The sequence below is a fragment of the Acinonyx jubatus genome, chromosome B1, assembly GCF_027475565.1.
Source record: "Acinonyx jubatus isolate Ajub_Pintada_27869175 chromosome B1, VMU_Ajub_asm_v1.0, whole genome shotgun sequence".
Classification (NCBI taxonomy): domain Eukaryota; kingdom Metazoa; phylum Chordata; class Mammalia; order Carnivora; family Felidae; genus Acinonyx; species Acinonyx jubatus.
Genome location: NC_069382.1, coordinates 136,152,113 through 136,171,180, shown reverse-complemented (window position 1 = coordinate 136,171,180; position 19,068 = coordinate 136,152,113). Strand labels below are relative to the sequence as shown.

General features: G+C 37.2%; 1 protein-coding gene across 5 annotated transcripts in view; it reads right to left on the bottom strand.

Annotated features, from left to right (window-relative positions):
* PRKG2 (protein kinase cGMP-dependent 2) overlaps positions 1-19,068 on the bottom strand; it is a 104,666-nt gene that overhangs the window by 67,363 nt on the left and 18,235 nt on the right. For 4 of the 5 annotated variants that reach the window (XM_027059249.2, XM_027059244.2, XM_027059236.2 and 1 more), the window contains one exon: positions 3,803-3,969. In XM_027059249.2, the coding sequence (XP_026915050.1) occupies positions 3,803-3,969 (167 nt within the window). Of the gene's footprint in view, positions 1-3,802; positions 3,970-5,161; positions 6,521-19,068 lie in introns of those variants that run through there. The other variant, XM_053217209.1, reaches the window with a different exon arrangement.

Here is a 19,068-nt window from a genome sequence, read left to right as displayed (position 1 = left end):
AATACCACCACACACCTAGTAGAATGACAAAAACCTGGAACACTGACAACACCCAATGTTAGTGAGCACATGGAACAAGGGGAACTCTCCTACATTGCCGATGGGAATGTAAAATGGGACAGTCACTTTGGAAGACAGTTTGGCACTTTCTTCTATTAAACATAATCTTACCATACAAGGCAGCCATTGCCCTCCTTAGCATTTTACCCAAAGGAGTTCAAACCTCTGATCCACACAAAAACCTGCACACAGATATTTACAGCAGCTTTATTTATAACTGCCAAAACTTAGAAATGACAAAGATGTCCTTTAACAGATGAACAGAGAAACTGTGGTACATCCAGCCAATGGAATATTATTCAGTACTTAAAAAGAAATGAGCTTTAGGGGCATTCACTTTCGAATGTCCCCTCTCTGGAAAGAGAGTGAGAGCTTTCCTACTAGTCTTCCTTTCTAATCTTGTATTCTAATAAACTTTTGCCTGCTGCTCCAAAAAAAAAGAGAAAAGAAAAGAAAAAAGAAAAAGAAGAAAGAAAGAAAGAAAGAAAGAAAGAGAGGAAGGAAGGAAGGAAGGAAGGAAGGAAGGAAGGAAGGAAGGAAGGAAGGAAGGAAGGAAGATGCTATTAGGCCACAAAAAGACAAGGAGGAGCCTCAAGTGCATATGTAACTAAGTGAAAGAATTCAATTTAAAAAAGCTACATACTGTATAATTCCAGCAATATGACATTCTGGAAAAGGGGAAACTATGGAGAAAATGAAAAGATCAGTGGTTGCCAGGGATAGGGTCAGGGGAGATGAACAGGCAGAGCACAGAGAATTTTTAGGATGGTGAAAATACTCTGCGTGATTTTATAATGACGGATAAATGTCATTATACATTTCTCTAAACCCATAGAAGGTACAACAGCAACTTATGGTAAACTTTGATGATATATCAATACAGGCTCATCCTTGATTAAAAAAAAAAAAAGGCGCCATTCTGGTGAGTGATGTTGATAATGGTGGAGGCCATGGCTGTGTGGGGACAAGGGGTATATGGAAAAATTTGTGTATTTCCTTCTAAATTTTGTTGCATACCTAAAACTGCTCTAGAAAAAATAAAGTCTTATAAAAATGAGAAAGAAGAGTGCCTATCAAGGAAAGGGAGAGGCAGTATTTGAGGCCACCTCCTCACAATTATTTGGCCCCAGTGATTCTCTTCTCGTTTCCTTTTGAAAATGAGTGTAAATAAAACCTTACCTAACAAAAAGCTACATGCAAAAGAGACCTCCATTCTTCGAGGGGGAAAAAATGGTGGGTTATTCTCTTTCCCTTGAAGAGTTCATCTTTCCTTCTCCTAGTTCACCACTAAGCAGCTCTGAATCATCTCTGCCCAGCCATTCATTCACCAAATCTGATTTGAGTACCTATGTTGTAGCAGGAACTGGTACAACTGCCAAAGAGACACAAAAGATACTTATTCTGGGGGCGCCTGGGCAGGTCAGTCGGTAAGCAGCCTACTTCGGCTCAGATCATGATCTCGCGGGTTTGTGGGTTGGAGCCCCGCGTTGGGCTCTGTGCTGATGGCTCAGAGCCTGGAGCCTGCTTCGGATTCTGTGTCTCCCTCTCTCTCTGCCCCTCCCCCACACACACTCTGTGTCTCTCTGTCTCTCAAAAAATGAATAAAAATGTTGAGGAAATTTTTTAAATTACTTATTCTGATAGAACTTACATTATAGTAAGAAAAAAAGCTGCATTGGCTCCAAATCCTACAGATATAATACAAAATTTAATAATTTCTCATCACAACTAAATTCCACTCCACTGAAACCACTTAGTGGTACCGTCAAGTTTGTATCATGGGTCTCATTGCATTTAAAGTTTTTTTTTTCTATTTGAGTATGACCCATGGGACTTGGGAAATACTAAAGAATTATATGGAACATCAAAGTTTAAGCTAAATATGCTTTTAATATTTGCTATTCATGCCATATATTATAAAAGGGAGATTTTTAATTAACTAATTTGCCCAATCAGTTAAATCAGGCAAGTCAGTCCTGAGATAACACCATAATTTATTCAAATAAGAAACTGCCCAATTTTCATTTCCATGTGTGCTGTAACCCTGATGTCAATGACTGTACTGATGCTGGCTTCTGTTCTAACTCTTCTCTTCCCTAGTCTTTCATTGGAGTTATCGGCAAGGAACAAGATGGGCTGACATGAGTTTCTCATCTTTTCCTAACAGCTTCCATAAAAATTTGTTGAGTTAATGATCTATTTTTTCATGCCAGAGGTTCTGGTGTTGCTAAAGTAGAAATGAAATGGCCAAGAGAAAAGTTGAAAGATGGGGAAACTGCCCTGGATTATCGTCCCCAAAAACTTGAAGGTTGGCTAAATTCAGACCATAGAATTAGAATAATTCTTGGGAGAATAATTTCTTGAGAATGACTGTATAATTTTAGGGGTGTCTACAGAGACGTTTATGGCAAATAAACACCAATATTTATGAAAGTAGCATGTCTAAGGAATCAGAGCATATGAAAACAATCTTTTATATGGTATAAATACAACAATACATATTTATTAATTTGTTTGGAATGGCAACTTCTGCCCTACACCTAAGGCCCCCAAGGAAACAAGAATCATGAAAGCATTCCTAGGTTGCCAGGAACTACAGTATAAAATAAAAGGCCACAGCATGTCTCAATTTACCACTCCATCTGGGTAAGCCACCTTAACTTTTTCCCTAAAACTCAAAAAGTTGGGGCAATTCAGAACTTGAGAAGGTGTTCACTAAACATACACCCTGTTCATATAATTTCTTGTCTCTATATCTAACAAAAATCATTTTTTGAGTACTACTATAAGGCATGCATTTGGTATGCATTTAAGAAATCCTTTGCCTATCTGATTATTAAAATCTACCCAGCATGTAAACCTGTTCCTATAATTGTATATGGAGAAAACCATTTAAATGGTTCTAAAGACACCAGTTTTAATCTTAATGCATTCCATTTGATTCACATGTTGGTTACATGTACCTAAATTATCTTCTGAAAGCATTCGTATATAATCCAAATATTTTACAGAACCACAAAAACAACTGTTTTCTTTATCCTGCTACAACAACCTAAAAATGTCAACATAAGCAGCAGTATTTTATTTATTTATTTTTGAGACAGAGAGAGACAGAGCATGAATGGGGGAGAGGCAGAGAGAGAGGGAGACACAGAATCGGAAGCAGGCTCCAGGCTCTGAGCCATCAGCCCAGAGCCTGACACAGGGCTCGAACTCACGGACCGCGAGATCGTGACCTGAGCTGAAGTCGGAGGCTCAATCAACTGAGGCGCCCCAAGCAGCAGTATTTTAAATAGAAACACCTTTTTTGCAGTTGCTGAGTAGGTGGCATTGTGATTAGAAGTACGGACACAAGTCAGATTATCTACATCTGCGTTCTACCTCCACTATTTATGAGCTTTGTGGCCTTGCGTAAGTTACATAACTTTTCTGTGGCAAAGTCCACGTTAGTAATAAGGTGATAACAGCACTTACCTAACAGAGTTGGTGAGAAGATGAAATGAGATCTCTCTATAAAGTGCTCAGTAGGATGCTTGACACATAAAATGCACTCAGTAAATATTATTATCACCATTATGATTAGGTCAACAATGTTACTATTTCATGAGCTCGTTCTGTTATGGTTTCATACAAACAGAGCAACCGGTTTTGCATTTTTATAAATGTTTGCAAAAAATCATAAGGCAATAAGCAAAATATTTGTTATGTAAGAACTGGAACTGGAAAAACCTGTGAAACCCACCTGCTAGCACAAAGATATGGTTTCCTGGTTCTCCTTGCTTAATAATGTAACTCCCTTGCTGGTAGTTTCTACCATACATGCATTCCACCATGTCTTTGATCTGCTGAGGATCCAGTCTCTTCAGAAACTGATTTCTATTAAGGGCATCTGTAATGAGCTTCTTCTCGCTGGTGTAATGGCAAAAAGAGATTACGTTACAATTAATGAAAACCATGTTTTGCTATTTAGATTTACCTCATTTAGATTCTAGTACTTACAACTTTTACAGCAAGGACAAATTGTTCTTCTAGTCCCACCAGCACTTGACCCATGTAACTGCCCTACTTTACATGTAAAACCTTTGAAAGTATTTTTGAATAGTTTTCTGTAATTGGTATTACATCAATTTTATAATCACTCCTGGCTGCCATCATCACAAGTGTAGCATCTCTCAAGATCCCTAGATTAATGTTAATAACATGATACATGATTTTTTTTTTTAGGTGGAAAAGAAAATCTGGCTGGTTGGTAGAAGGTGTATTTAAGAAACTACAACACAGTACTCATTTTTATTTTCATTTATTCATGTATATTTGCATGCATAGTGCCTATAGTACTAGCTATTTTATATCTTATTTAATCTTTACCACCATCCTGTGAAATAATCACTATTGTTACTGTACGGATAAGTAGCCTAAAAAGCAAGCAACTTGTTCCCTCTAGGATTTAAATCCAAGTCTGTGAGTCTGAAGCCTGTATGGCTTCCATTCCATCCCCTGCCTCTTCTGAGCCAAGGCAGTCAGTTCCCTTGGGACTCACTAAGTTAGCTCAGACACAGAAGGTGATGGTAGTAGTCTGGGTTTTCCTAGACTTTGACTCTTAGCATATCTAGACTAGACAGAATATGTATTCCCAGTCTCATAACCTGTTCATTCCTCAAATCCAAGGCCCTCTTGTTGATAATCCTGAAATACTCTGTTTTCTTTGGGAAGAGAAGTAGCTTCAAATAATTACCCAATCTTAAGTACCATAACTTTCAAATGTTTTAATCAACATACTTTATATGCAGCTGTTATAGAATTATTGAGCTGGCAGAAAAGTGAATTTGTGGGCTAAGTTAGACTCTGCACAACATACTTGCTTTCAGTCAAACTCAGCATGATTTTTTTTATGTAGTTTTTTTTTTTTAAGTTTATTTTTCAGAGAGAGAGAGAGAGAGAGACAGAGAGCATGAGTTACCACAAGCAGGGAAAGGACAGAGAGATGGACAGAGAGAATCACAAGCAGGCCCCTTGCTGTCAGCTCAGAGTCTGATGCAGGGCTTGATCTCACAAACTGCAAGATCATGACCTGAGCTGAAATCAAGAGTTGGCCGCTTACCTGACTAAGCCACCCAGGTGCCCCAAATTCAGCATGATTTTTAAAAACAGGGTTTTTTTTTTTCTGCATCTTTCATTCAAACTCTTTCCCATCACTAGCTTTACTGTTTCAAAACTTGTACTATTTTTCTACACAGAAAGTTCTCAAACATAAAGTAGACACAAAGTAAACTTTCACGGGATTGGATACTTCCTTCAAAACCGCATCCATCAGATCATTAGGCTACATTAAGAAAACAACGAAGAAATTCCTTCTGCCCTATAGTGACTCAGAGCCATACAAACTCTTTTGAGTACCTTGAAAACTTACTTCTTCCTGCAACTAATTTATCACCAAATCTTGTCATTTCTCTTTACAAAATATCATTGTTATCCATTTTAGTTTCCATTTTCAAAGATGTCGCCACAGTCCAAGAAAAAAAAAATCTTAGGTTGGGAAAACTTTTAATACGTTCTTTTTTAACGTTTCAGCTTCTAGCCTCTTTCCCTCATATTCTATTCTATACTATATTATCAGATTAATCTTGCTAAAAAAAAACTGATTTAATTCTGATCTCATTTTTTCTTTATCCTCTAAAGCCAAAAAATCATTCATTTAATATATACTAAGAAAATACTTTTGCTACATGTTCTCAGAGCAAGCAGTAGAACTGTGAACAGTACCAAGAAAGCCCCATCTTTCATGGGCCTTCCATGATCTTGTAACATTCCAGCTAGTGTTTCATCAATGCCCACATATCCTAATTTCCCAAAATATGTTCCAGGAAGGGCTCTTCTTTTATAAGCAAGAGTGTGCTGAGTTTGAACAATTTTGGAAATTTACAATGCATACTTTCAGAGTTCAAAGAAATATTTCAGTAAACAAATCTGTTAAACCAATGTTTCCCAAACCTCAATGTCTGTTATATTTACTTCTTCTTTTGGCTTAGCTTCTACGAACATTCCATGGAAGTAGTCTGAAAACCCTTTTGCCCATAGAAGAAAATCAATATCCCACAATCTGGTATTCACCATTTCCCACCACATGGCTCTACTCCATCCGTCTAGTACTCACTTCATAAAACAAACCCTTTGCTACAGACAGGCTGGTATCTTGTCTCCTATGCCTGCCAGCTTTATCTTTAGGCTTAGCCTCTGTTTTCTCCTCCAGTTTAACTTAATTTCTTCTCCCCTCAACCAGCCCAAACCTTATAATTATCCCATTATGATCTAGGCAAGGATGCTATAGTTCACACAATCTTCTAACTCTACTCTAAACTCTTAGAGTATTATATTCATGTCTATTAAATTCAAAAATTTTATCAAACATTTACTTTGGGTATAAAAATTTATTAAACATGTTCCATGGCCTCAAATTCTTTAAACTTAATTTACTGAATAATATTATTATAATATTGTATTATATTATTGTATTATAATATTGTATTATTGTAATATTGTATTATTAGAAAAGAGTTGTCTCTATGACTTTTCCTCCAAACCAGATTATAAATCTTTGAAGGACTGGGTCTTCTCTTGAATTATCTGTTTAAGAGGCAACAGATAGCAGTGCCTACAAGTATGAACTTTACTGCTCCTTCTACAACTATGATAGGCAAGCTATTATCAGAACAACTCTCCCTACTCACACAACTACAAAAACTAATTAAATTAATATACTGCAAACCTGCTTTTGAAAGCACTGGAGACCTATCAACATAACAGCCTGAAAAGCCATGATCCACTAGAGAATATAGGGGCACCTGGGTGGCTCAGACGGTTGGGCATCTGACTTTAGCTCAGGTCATGATCTTGGCGGTTCACCAGCTAAAGACCCACATGGGGCTCTGTGATGACAGCTCAGAGCCTGCAGCCTGCTTCAGATTCTGTCTCCCTCTCTCTCTCTTCCCCTCCCCAACTCATGTTATCTCTCTCTCTCTCTCTCTCTCTCTCTCTCTCTCTCTCTCTCTCTCTATTATTCTAAATGAATAAACATTAAAAAGAGAGAGAGAGAGAGAGAGAGAGAGATAATATGAGTTTGACATTCGTATCTGCTTTTCCCTTTAAGGCATTTGCTGATTTGTAGTCAGCACTGAGCAGAATTTTGGCAGTCTCAAAGGATTGGGAAGACCAGAGTCAATATTCAAGGCACCCCTGAAGGAAGAATCCTGGTAAACATCCAAGATTTCAGATGGGACAACTGCAGGGCTGTAACCTATGAGTAAATACAGCAGCCCAAAAGAGGCTAGCTCTGGAAAAGACTGAAAACCAACTTCAAAATGACAAATTCCTATTTTGGTTAAAATGATTTGCCCCTACCCTGCCTTCCAGAAGCAAAGGTAAGTTGTTTCCATAGGATGTTCACAAAATCTAGAGACTCAAATTTTCTCTAGAGTTTTTCCCTAAAGAGTATCTGGCAAAATATCAAAAGTTACCAGGCATAGCAGGAGAAAAGACCAAATGACTGAAGACCAAGAGAAAAAAAGACAACAGAAACAGACCTAACAGACCAAGATATTGTAGGAGTCAGACAGACTTTAATAGAATTGTATTTAATTATTTTTAATAAAATCAAAAACAAAATGGAGACTATCAGTGGAGAACACAATTTTTTTTGCTTTAATCAAATGGAAATTCCAGAACCGAAAAATACATAATCTGAAGCTTGAAATTCGACAGATGAATTTAAAATCTGCAAGACACAGCTGAAAAGGATTAGAAACTGAATACTATAAGCAGGTAGAATATATCTACATAGGCAGTTAGAGAGAATATAGGATGGAAAATAGTGCAACAAGAACAAAAACAGTACAAAACATAGAAGATGTATGAGTCATCACAGAGAATTTAGACATAGGTGTAATTTCTTCCCTGAAGAAAAGGAAAGAATTGTACTGAAACAATATATATAGGGATCATATTTAAGAATCTTCTTAAATCCATGAAAAGATATTGAATCACAGACAAGATACACTATGAACTCCAAACAAAACATATCTTTAAAAAACCATACCTAGGATCATCATAGTCAAATTGCTGAAAACCAAATAAAAAGAGAAAAATCTACAATGCAGATAAAGAAGAGATACATTACCTCAAATAACCAACAATATAACTGACTTACTCCTCAACTGAAATAATGAAAGCCAGATATTTGGAATATCTCCAAAAAGCTTTAAAATGCCTATTTCCAGTATCTTTACCCAGTGAAAATTGCCTTTAAAAATACAAGTGAAATGAATACACTTTAGAATGTCATTCCATTGGCAACAGACTCATAATAGTGGAGAGCTCCACACAAACAAAATGATCCCAGATGGAAACTAATAGACATTAGAAAGAAGCAATGGAAAAAGTAATAATGTGGATGACTAAAGAAAGCTTGTCTTTATAAAGAAGTAATAGCATAATAGCAATGTCGTGTTTAAGTGGTACAGTCACTCTGGAAAACAGTGTGGAGGTTCCTCAAAAAATTAAAAATAGATCTACCCTATGACCCAGCAATAGCACTGCTAGGAATTTACCCAAGGGATACAGGAGTGCTGATGCATAGGGGCACTTGTACCCCAATGTTTATAGCAGTGAAATTATGGAAAGAGCCTAAATGTCCATCCACTGATGAATAGATAAAGAAATTGTGGTTTATATATACAATGGAATACTACTTGACAATGAGAAAGAATAAAATCTGGCCATGTGTAGCAACATGGATGGAACTGGAGAGTGTTATGCTAAGTGAAATAAGTCGAGTGAAATAAGACAGATACCATATGTTTTCACTCATATGTGGATCCTGAGAAACTCAACAGAAGACCAGGGGGGAGGGGAAAGGGGGAAAAAAGTTACAGAGAGGGAAGGAGGCAAACCATAAGAGACTCTTAAATACTGAGAACAAACTGAGGGTTGATGGGTGGTGGGGAAGAGGGGAAAGTGGGTGATGGGTATTGAGGAGGGCACCTGGTGGGATGAGCACTGGGTGTTGTTTGGAAACCAAGTTAACAATAAATTTCATATAAAAAATAAAAAATAATGAAATAAAATAAAATGTATGATAAATACATTGTTTGAGAACCACAGCCAAGTTGTGAGGAGGGGGAAGGGTGGCAGTAAACATAATTTAAGGTACAGGAAGTGACGCAAGTACTAATCTACATTAGAAATTTAATAAATTACAGAAGATGTTATAATTTAGGGTAACCCCTACAAGATCAGCCAAATAATGTTTCAATGGAAGCTAACAGAAAAGAAAATGAAATAATAATATATTTATTTCAGGGATCCTGGGTGGCTCAGTAAGTTGAGTATCTGACTCTTGAATTCAGCTCAGGTCATGATCCCAGGGTGGTGGGACTGAGCTCAGCATCAGGTGCTTAAAATTCTCTCTCTCTCTCTCTCTCTCTCTCTCTCTCCCCCACCCTCTCCCTCTCCCTCTCCACTTGCTCTCTCTCTCTCTTAAAAAAATTAATAATACGTCTAATTTTAAAAGAAACCAAAGAAGTATAACATATAAGAAACAAATAGTATTATGTTAGAGTTAAATGCAAATACTTGTATTTACTTAGAGACAAAAACACTAAACACTAAAGACTGTCAGATTGAAAAATGAAATAAAGTAAAAAGGAAATACAAAATGTGTGTTACTTATAAGAAGCATGCTTTAAAGATAATGACATAGAAAGGCTGAAAGTAAGAAGGTAGAAAGAGATGTTTATACTATGTAAACACCAATTATGAAGAAAATGTTTCTTGATACTGGAAAGTAGAGTGCAACAAAAATTACATTTCCAGAAATAGAGAGGGATATTTCATATTGGTATGATCAGGAAGATATATTTCTAAATGTGTATGCAATTAATTAAATAGCCTCAAAATATAGAAAAAAATTGACAAAAATAAAAGAAGAAATAAATGAATCCACAATTAGGAGATTTTAACACATCCCTCTGAGTAACCAATGGAAAAAGTTGATGAAAATTAGTTAGAACATAGTTCTAAACAATTGACTATCAAACTTAATTTCTTGACCTCACTGATATTTCAAAAGATTGCATTCAACAAATTCAGAACACACATTCTTTTCAAGTGCACAAAAACCTTCATCAATGTTGACCATATGGCGGGCCATAAAGCAAGTCTCAAAAATACAAAATATGTTCTTTGAATACAGTAGAATTAAGCTAGGGAAATCAATAACAAAGCATAATCAAAAAATTCTCAAATGTTTGAGAATTGAGTGTGAATTGAAAATTGAACATTTTTTGAGCAATTTATTTCTAAATAGCCCTCTGATCAATGATTAAATTAGAAGGAAAATCAGATAATATTTTGAAATAAATGATAAATATGCGACATGCCAAAAATTGTGAGGAGCACATAAATCACGCTAAGAAACTTACAGTATTAAAGAGATACATTAGAAAAGAAGAAAGATAAAATTGAATAACTTAAGTGTCCACCTAAAAGCGCTAGAAAAAAAGGTGAACTCAGAAAAGGGAGAAGGAAATAAACAATGAAATGGAAGGAGAAAATAGTAAAACAGAAAAAAAAGTACAATAAAGAGAACCAACACATACAATTTATGTGTTGATAATTATTAATATTAACATATAATTTAACATATAAATAACATAATTTAACATATAAACATATTATATTAACATATAATTAACATATAAACATATTATATTAACATATAATGTAACATATAAACATAATATATTAACATATAATTATCAATATCAAATATAAGAAGGGAGACATCCCTATAGATATTATAGATATGAAAAAAATGAATGGATAGTGTAACCAATTCTTGAAGATTTAGATGAAATGAAAAGCTTCCAAGAAAAATGCAACAAACCATATCTGACACAAGAAGAAGTAAAAATTAGCAATTAAAAAATTAAATAAAAGATAAAAATATCTCACAAAAGGAATTCTAGGCCCAGATGACACTACCACTAAGCTTTCCAGACACTTAAGGAAAAATAACATTAATCTTATATAATCTTTTCCAGAAAATAAAAAAGAATAATTTTTCCCAATTTACTTTATAGTATGAGAATAGCCTGAGAACAAAACCCACATCACAAGAAAGAAAAATTAAAGGCTAATATCCCTAATGATGGTAAGTGCAAAGTTAGAAAACAAAACAAGTATGTAAAGTAAGTATTCTAAATCACACTGAAAATTAACTGATGTAATTAACCACACAAAAAGAATAAAGGATTAAAAAAACTGCAAAATATTATTGGATGCAGAAAAAGTATTTGATAAAATTAAACACCTATATATGATTTCTAAATTTTATTTTTTTAAGTTTTATTTAAGTAATCTCTACACCCCATGTGGGGCTCAAACTCATGACCCCAAGATCAAGTGTCACATGCTCCTCTGACTGAGCCTGCCAGGCCACCCGGTTTCTAAATTTTAAAAAAGCCCTTAGCAAATTAGGAATAGACTGGAATGGAATGTCCTTAATCTGAACATTATCTACAAAATTATAAAACATTATCTACAAAACAAAACAAAAAACAGAAATCATTATCTCACACGGTAAAATACTGAAAGTTTCCCTCCAGATATCAGAAATGGGCTGTTTCAATTTGACCCTGAACCAGAAGTCTGAGCAAATTTAATAAGGTGAGTGGGAAAAATAATTACAAAGAAAAAAAAGAAAAATATAAAAGATGTAAGCATAGGAAAAGAAATAAAATTGCCATTCCTTCTAAAGACACGTTGCATAAGTGAGAGATTCAAAAGGATGTACAAGTAAACTATCAAAATTAACAAGTTATTTCAACAATCTCACTGGATACAAGCTCTCCAAACAATTCAATTATATTTCTATATCCCAGCATCAAATAACTAAAAATGAAAGTTTAAAAATTACATCATTTTAACAAGATAAAAAAATCAACTATACAGGGTTGCATGTAACAAAAGTGTGGGAGACCCCCACAGAGAAGTACAAAATATTGACAGAAATGAAAAAGAAACAAATGGAAGCATATATCATAGATGTGGATGAGAAGACTCAATTTTTTAATGGTATCAATTTTACTAAAATTGATCAAGGTCTATTAAATCCCAATTGACATTCTGAAAAAAAAATTTATGAAAATTAACAAGCTGATTCTAAAATTCTTAGTCATAAAAGGCCGAAGAATAGCCATTACAACACTGAAGGACAACAACAAAGTTGGCGGACTTAAAGTAATGGGTACCAAGAATTATTATAAATCAAAATTATTAAGAGAAGATACTCTTGGCACCAGAATGTACAATAAAGACCTTGGGAACAGAATTGAAAGTCAAAAAAGCCCAGCTACACATACATAGATACTTAATTTATGTTTTTTAATTTTTTTCAATGTTTACTTATTTTTGAGAGGCAGAGAGACAGAGAACAAGCAGGGAGGGGCAGAGGGAGAGGGAGACAAAGAATCTGAAGCAGGCTCCAGGCTCTGAGCTGTCAGCACAGAGCCCGATGCGGGGCTTGAACTCACAAGCCGTGAGATCATGACCCGAGCCAAAGTCGGATGCTTAACCGACTGAGCCACCCAGGTGCCCCCATAGATACCTAATTTAAGACAACAGTTATACTGCAGAGCTATGGGGAAAAACAGACATCAATGGAAAATACTTCCAAAAAGGGCTCACCCTTGTTTGTGTGTTTGTTTTTTTTTTTCCTTTACTTATTTTGAGAAAGAGAGAGAGCACAAGTGGGGGAGGGTCAGAGAGAGAGAAAGAATCCCACACAGGCTTAACACTGTCAGGCGGATGTGGGGCTCAAATTCACGAACCATGAGATCATGACCTGAACCGAAATTGGATACTCAACCCACTGAGTCACCCAGACGCCCCTCCCTTGTTAATTATCAAGGAAAAGATAACCCAAACCATGGCAAGATACCACAACATACCCACCAGAATGGCTAAAATGAAAAAGACTGACAATGCTAAATGCCATTGAGGATGCAGAGTAACTTAATACTCATAGGTTACTGGTGGGAGTATATATTTGTTCAACCACTTGGGAAACTTGCTTGACAATCTATATTAAATGTGAACTTAGACACCATGTACTACCCAGCAATTCCACTCCTAGATATATACCCATCATAAATCATATATATACATGACATAATGTGTATATAGAGAGAGATATAGATATAGGTAAACATATACAGAGAGAGAGACATGCAAAAATGTTCATGGAAGTCACACTCAAAATTGCTAAATACCAAAATTAACCAAATGCCCAACAATAGTAGAATTGATAAACTGTGGTATAATTAATGAATTACGGCTACATACATTAACATAAATGAATCTAGCTATGTAAACCAAACAAGCTAGATTCTGTAGAGTACATACTCTTTAAATCCATTAAAATACAATTCAAAAATAGGCAAAAAGTTACCTACAATAATACTAGTACAGACAATGGCTGCCTTTGAGGTACTTAATGGGTATAGAGTAGAAGGGAGAAAGAGGGGCTGTGGTGCTGGGAATGTTCTATTACCTGATCTGTTTGTTGGTTACCTGTGCTTGTTCACTTCATGATCTGTGTACTTCACTGAAAAGTTAATTTTAAAAAACAAAAAAAAATTTAGGGTTTGTTTATTTACTTTTGAGAGAGACAGAGACAGCATGAGCAGGAGAGGGGCAGAGAGATAGAGGGAGAGAGAGAACGCCAATCAGCACAGAGCCCGAAGTGGGGCTCGAACCCATGAAACCATGAGATCATGACCTGAGCTGAAACCAAGAGTCAGACGCTTAACCAACTGAGCTACCCAGGCACCCCTTAAAAAATAAAATATTAAAAAAATATATGGCTTTGGGGCGCCTGGGTGGCTCAGTCGGTTGGGCTTCCAACTTCAGCTCAGGTCATGAACTCACAGTTTGTGGGTTCGAGCCCCACATCAGGCTTTGTGCTGACAGCTGAGAGCCTGGAGCCTGCTTTGGATTCTGTATGTGTGTCTCTCTCTCAGCCCCTCCGTCACTCATGCTGTCTCTCTCTGTCTCAAAACTAAAACTAAAAATAAAATATTAAATATATAAACCTAGGTTCGAATCTCCGCTCTGCCACATCCTAGCTGTATAACCTTGGACAAGTCACTGAACCCTTCCAAATTTCCCACTTGTCCTCCATGAACAGAGCATGGTAATCAGATCTACTTTTTAGGAATATCATGCACACTAACTAAGATAAGCTGCCAATAAATACTTTAAAAATGGCAGCAGTAGAAGCTGGTAATGGCAGTACTCATGGCACGTTTTTGGAGGGCAAGAGTGGAATGGGAAAAGAAACCAGGGAGAAACAAAGAGGCTCAGTTCAGTTCAAAGTTCCTCCAGCAGGGCTGGATCTCCAGTTCGTGCACATTGGCGGCAGCATCGGTGATCTTTCCTGTAATCCTTTTACATCCCCCACTTTCATAACCGACATTCTTGGAAGCAATACATTTCTGTTCTCTAAGCTGCTTCGGGAAGTTTAACTTGTCAAAGTCCACCAACAGTTCTTGGTATATAGGGTGCTCCATCTTCTTTCTCTGGTACTGAATATTAGAGGCCTCTGTTCCCACTGTTTGCTTTTGTTGGGTCATAGCACGTAACCCTGCAACCTTCTTTGCATAAGGCTCAGTGCAAAGCAGGGGCCAGTGGCCTCTGCCTTCTCTGTCATCTCTCAAGAATTTCTTGTGAGCATAGAAGCTGAGGCCATACAACCCATGTGATGTTTCATAGCTTAATTACATATACAAATAGAAAGCATATTGTAAAGCATATTTATCAAGGGCACTAGATCTGAAGCTGTAATGCCAGGGTTTGATTCCTAATTCTGCCCCTTATGAACTGTAGAACCCTGGACAAGTCATTTAATCTCCAGTTTTCTCAGCTGTAAAATGATAATAAACACAGTCCACAGGGCATAGGATTTCCATGACAGTTTAATGTGTTCACAATGTAAACCTCTAAGAACAGCGCCCTACACATAAAATATATTACCTAAGGGACAGCTATTACTCTTATAAGTCAGCAAGTTACCAGCAATATAAAAACCTTCGAGTCAAAACAGCCCTAAAAACTATACTGAAGACTGCCTTTATTTAAGGGAGACCCTACACAATGTCGGTCAAACTGCTGGCGGTCCTCCTGTTCGGCCTCCCCATGCTCAGAGCACCCTTGGCCCACTTAACTACTCGCAGGTCCCCAAATGGGCCAAGCCCCTTGTCTCCCTGCCAGCCATTCCTCCATTCAAATCCATCTCAAGATCCTCTTGTCCATGAAACTTTCCCCGATCCCACGAGGCATAGTACCTTCCCTCCTTTCTTTGTACACCCACCTCTTAGAATATGAACCACAGAAGACTGCAATACATTTTAGTTTCCCCAAAGAGACTGCAATCTCCGATGCTGTGACTATGCTTTCTTGAACATCCTCTTATTTATCTAAACCTATAAGCGCACCTGGCAAACAGTAGGAACTCAACAAGATTAAGAAAGCTAAAGCACATTCCAATTCTTCCTCCTTGGGTGGCTCAGTCGACTGAGCATCGGACTTTGGCTCAGGTCACGGTCTCAAGGTTCCTGAAGTTCAAGCCTTGCATCAGGCTCCATGCTGATGGTGCAGAGCCCGCTTTGGATTCTCGGTCTCCCTCTCTCTCTCTCTGCACCCCCCCCACCCGCTTGTGCACGCTCTCTCGCTCTCTCCTTCTCTCTCTCTCAAAAATAAATATACATTTAAAAAATTTCTTTCTCCTAGTTTAAAAATGATGGGTACAGAGACAAGGATGGAGACAAGAAATGTCAGTACCTTACCAAACAAGACACAGATAATAAGCATAGAAGCATCTTTTTAATTCCTTCTTCCAAATATCTTGTAATAAACCAACAAGAAAACAAAAATAAGTGCACAAGTTTATTATTTGAGAAACTAGCATGTGAAAGATGAGGTCATTCCATGTGTAATCAGAAAATGGGCATGACTCTCCGGTCAACTTTCTTACCCTATTGCCCATGTAATTAAATACGGTTGTAATCTAATCATGTTCACTGTTACTTCATGCTCACAACAAAGATTTCTCTCTCCCTTTCTTAAATGTGTGCAGATGATCCAATTCCCATGAGCGTCAGCCAACAGAGGTTAATAACGAAATGTTGAAAACAAGTAAAATTTACAAGGAAGTTAATCTGACACACTCAATGATATGCATAATCATCATTGTGCTGCATGGTAATTAGGTAGAAATGGTAAATAGTTCCCTTAAAAGTCTGTAATGAGTATTGCTCTTAAATCATCAAACTGAACATTTCAGGAGTCAGCTACAGGGAGGCCTGTTCCTATAACAAATACTGGCTCCCAATTGTCACTGCACATTACGACCGTCTGGGGAGATTTTACAAATCCTAATACCCAGGGCGCTCACTTCAAACCAATTTAATAGGACTCCCTGGTGGTTGAACCTCAAGCATCAGTATTTTTTACCACTCCCCAGGTGATCACAATGTGCACTTAAGGTTAAGAATTACAGCTGTAAACAAGAAGATGCAAGGGAGCTTGAAACTGTCTTTTCCCTCTATTCCCACTGCACTGGGAACACGACTCCATTGAAGGTTCATTGTGCAATCAATCATTTACTATCAAATAATTAACAATGATTGATTAATTAACAATAATCAATTAACGTTTGTCACAGGACTTTTCCATATCTTATTCTCTGCCGCAATATTACAAATAAATACAGAAATGAGAAAATCATTACTCCCCTGTCCCTTCTCCCAGGAAACCATACAGAACCTGAAACATGTCCTAGCCAGGCCACTGGGGCAATGCTGTCAAGTCAGCCCCAAGACTCTGGACTTTTGTTTTAACTGTGGCAAAATATGCATTATATAAACTGTACCATTTTAACCATTTTTAAGGGCATAGTGCAGTGGCATTAAGTATATTCTCATTGTTTTGCAATGATCATCACCATTCATCACCACCCTAGAATTTCTCATCTTCCGAAACTAAAACTCTGTACCCATGAGACAATAACTCCCATTCTCTGCTCTTCCCAGCCCCTGGCAACTTCCAACTCTACTTTATGTCTCTACAAATTTGATTACTCTAGGTATGCCATAGAAGTCGATTAATACAATATTTGTCCTTTTGGGTCTGATTTACTCACTTTGCATAACGTCTTCAAGGTTCATTCATGTTGTAGCATAAAACAAGAAGGAATTTTGTTTATCCATTCATCCATCAGTGGACATTTGGGTTGTCTCCACATTTTGGCTGCTATAAATAGCTCACAACATGCTGCTAGGAACACACATGTACAAGACTCTGGACTTTTTATACATAGCTTTACATACCCAGCATGGCCAACATTCTTGGCCAGAGAATCTCACAGCAGGGAAACACAAGGGCCTAGTGTAGTATGCAGAATTCTAAGATGGCCCCATGATCTCCACCCCCTGGTGTCAAGCCTTGTATAATCCTCAACCTTGAGTGATATGGAACCAGTGATTTGCTCCTTGCCAACATTATATGGCAACAGTGATGGGAGGGTCAGCCCATATGTGTAACATAAGATTTCATCTTAGTCAACTGTAAAGAGATTCTCCAACTTCCCCTGAAGAAGTATGCCACGCTGTGAATGGGCTTGGGGAAAAGAATATGGCTAGGAACTCTGGGCAGCCACTAGGAGCTGAGAGAAGCCTCTGGTGACAGCCAGCAAGAAAATGGGGACCTCAGTCCTACAACTACAGGAACTGAATTCTGCCAACAGTCATGTGAGCTTGGAGGAGGGCTTCTTCCACTAGAAAGCTCTAGAAAGGGACACAGCCAGCTGACTCTTTGACTTCAGTCTTGTGAAACCCTGAGCAGATTACCTAATTGCTGTGCCTAAATGCCTGACCCATGGAAACTCTGAGACACAAATATGTGTTGTTTTAAGCTGCCAGGTTTGTGGTAGGTTATCACACAGCAATAGAAAACTAATATACCTTGGTTTCCCTAGTTTCTATTACCTATTCACTTTTTACCCCTCTTTTCCTCATCCAGTCTAGAAAAAGGGAAGTCAAAGCTACAGATCTTTCTTTCTTTCATATTTCCCAGAGCTTGATCTATAAACCCCAAAAAGATGATAAAAACTGCTGCCTGAAATTTACCAATTAAAACTAATTTGACATGACAAACATCTACTCCTGGAAGGACTGAATGGAAATTGAGAGTTCTTGATCACTCACATTTTACTATGAATTATATATATAATATCCTCTGTCCATTCCTGGCTATAGGTCTCAAAACAAAACAAAATAAAAACAAACAAACAAACAAAAATCCTGTCAAACAAGACTGCACTAAAATGTCTATAACTAAAAAATAATTCAAAGGAGAGTCAAGGAGGGGAGGAGACAAATAATTTTAAAATGAGATTTTAAGAAAAGGAAACAGTTTTAATCAAAAGATAAATACAAGAAATGTATCTTCACAGAGAAGGTACTTCCAAAAAGAGTCTAAAAACTGAGAAGCTTCATCCTGGGCTTCACATATTTTCCCTCTCCTGAGAATTCTATTGCAATTCAAACCCTAGAAAAACAAGGTGACAGAAAGAAAAGGGAGGCTCCTCTGGAAGCTGCACTGCTCATTAGGAGGCAAAGGTCAATGGCAATGCTTCCTTCTGATCCAACAAGCCCCGAGGATAAAAAAAAAAAAAAAATTCACTGTTTTCTTGACTCTACTATTTCTACTACACTCTTCCTGTGAATCTAGCAAGGAAATGGGTAGTGTCCAGAAAGGCATGCAATGTCTGTAAGAAAAAACCGAGTTAGAAGGCACTTTGAAGATGTAAATGAGGGGCGCTGGAGGCTACTGCTCAGGCTTTCAGGACAGTGGTTCAGGGCGAGCACTGCTAAATTCATCTGGAGGAACTTATTT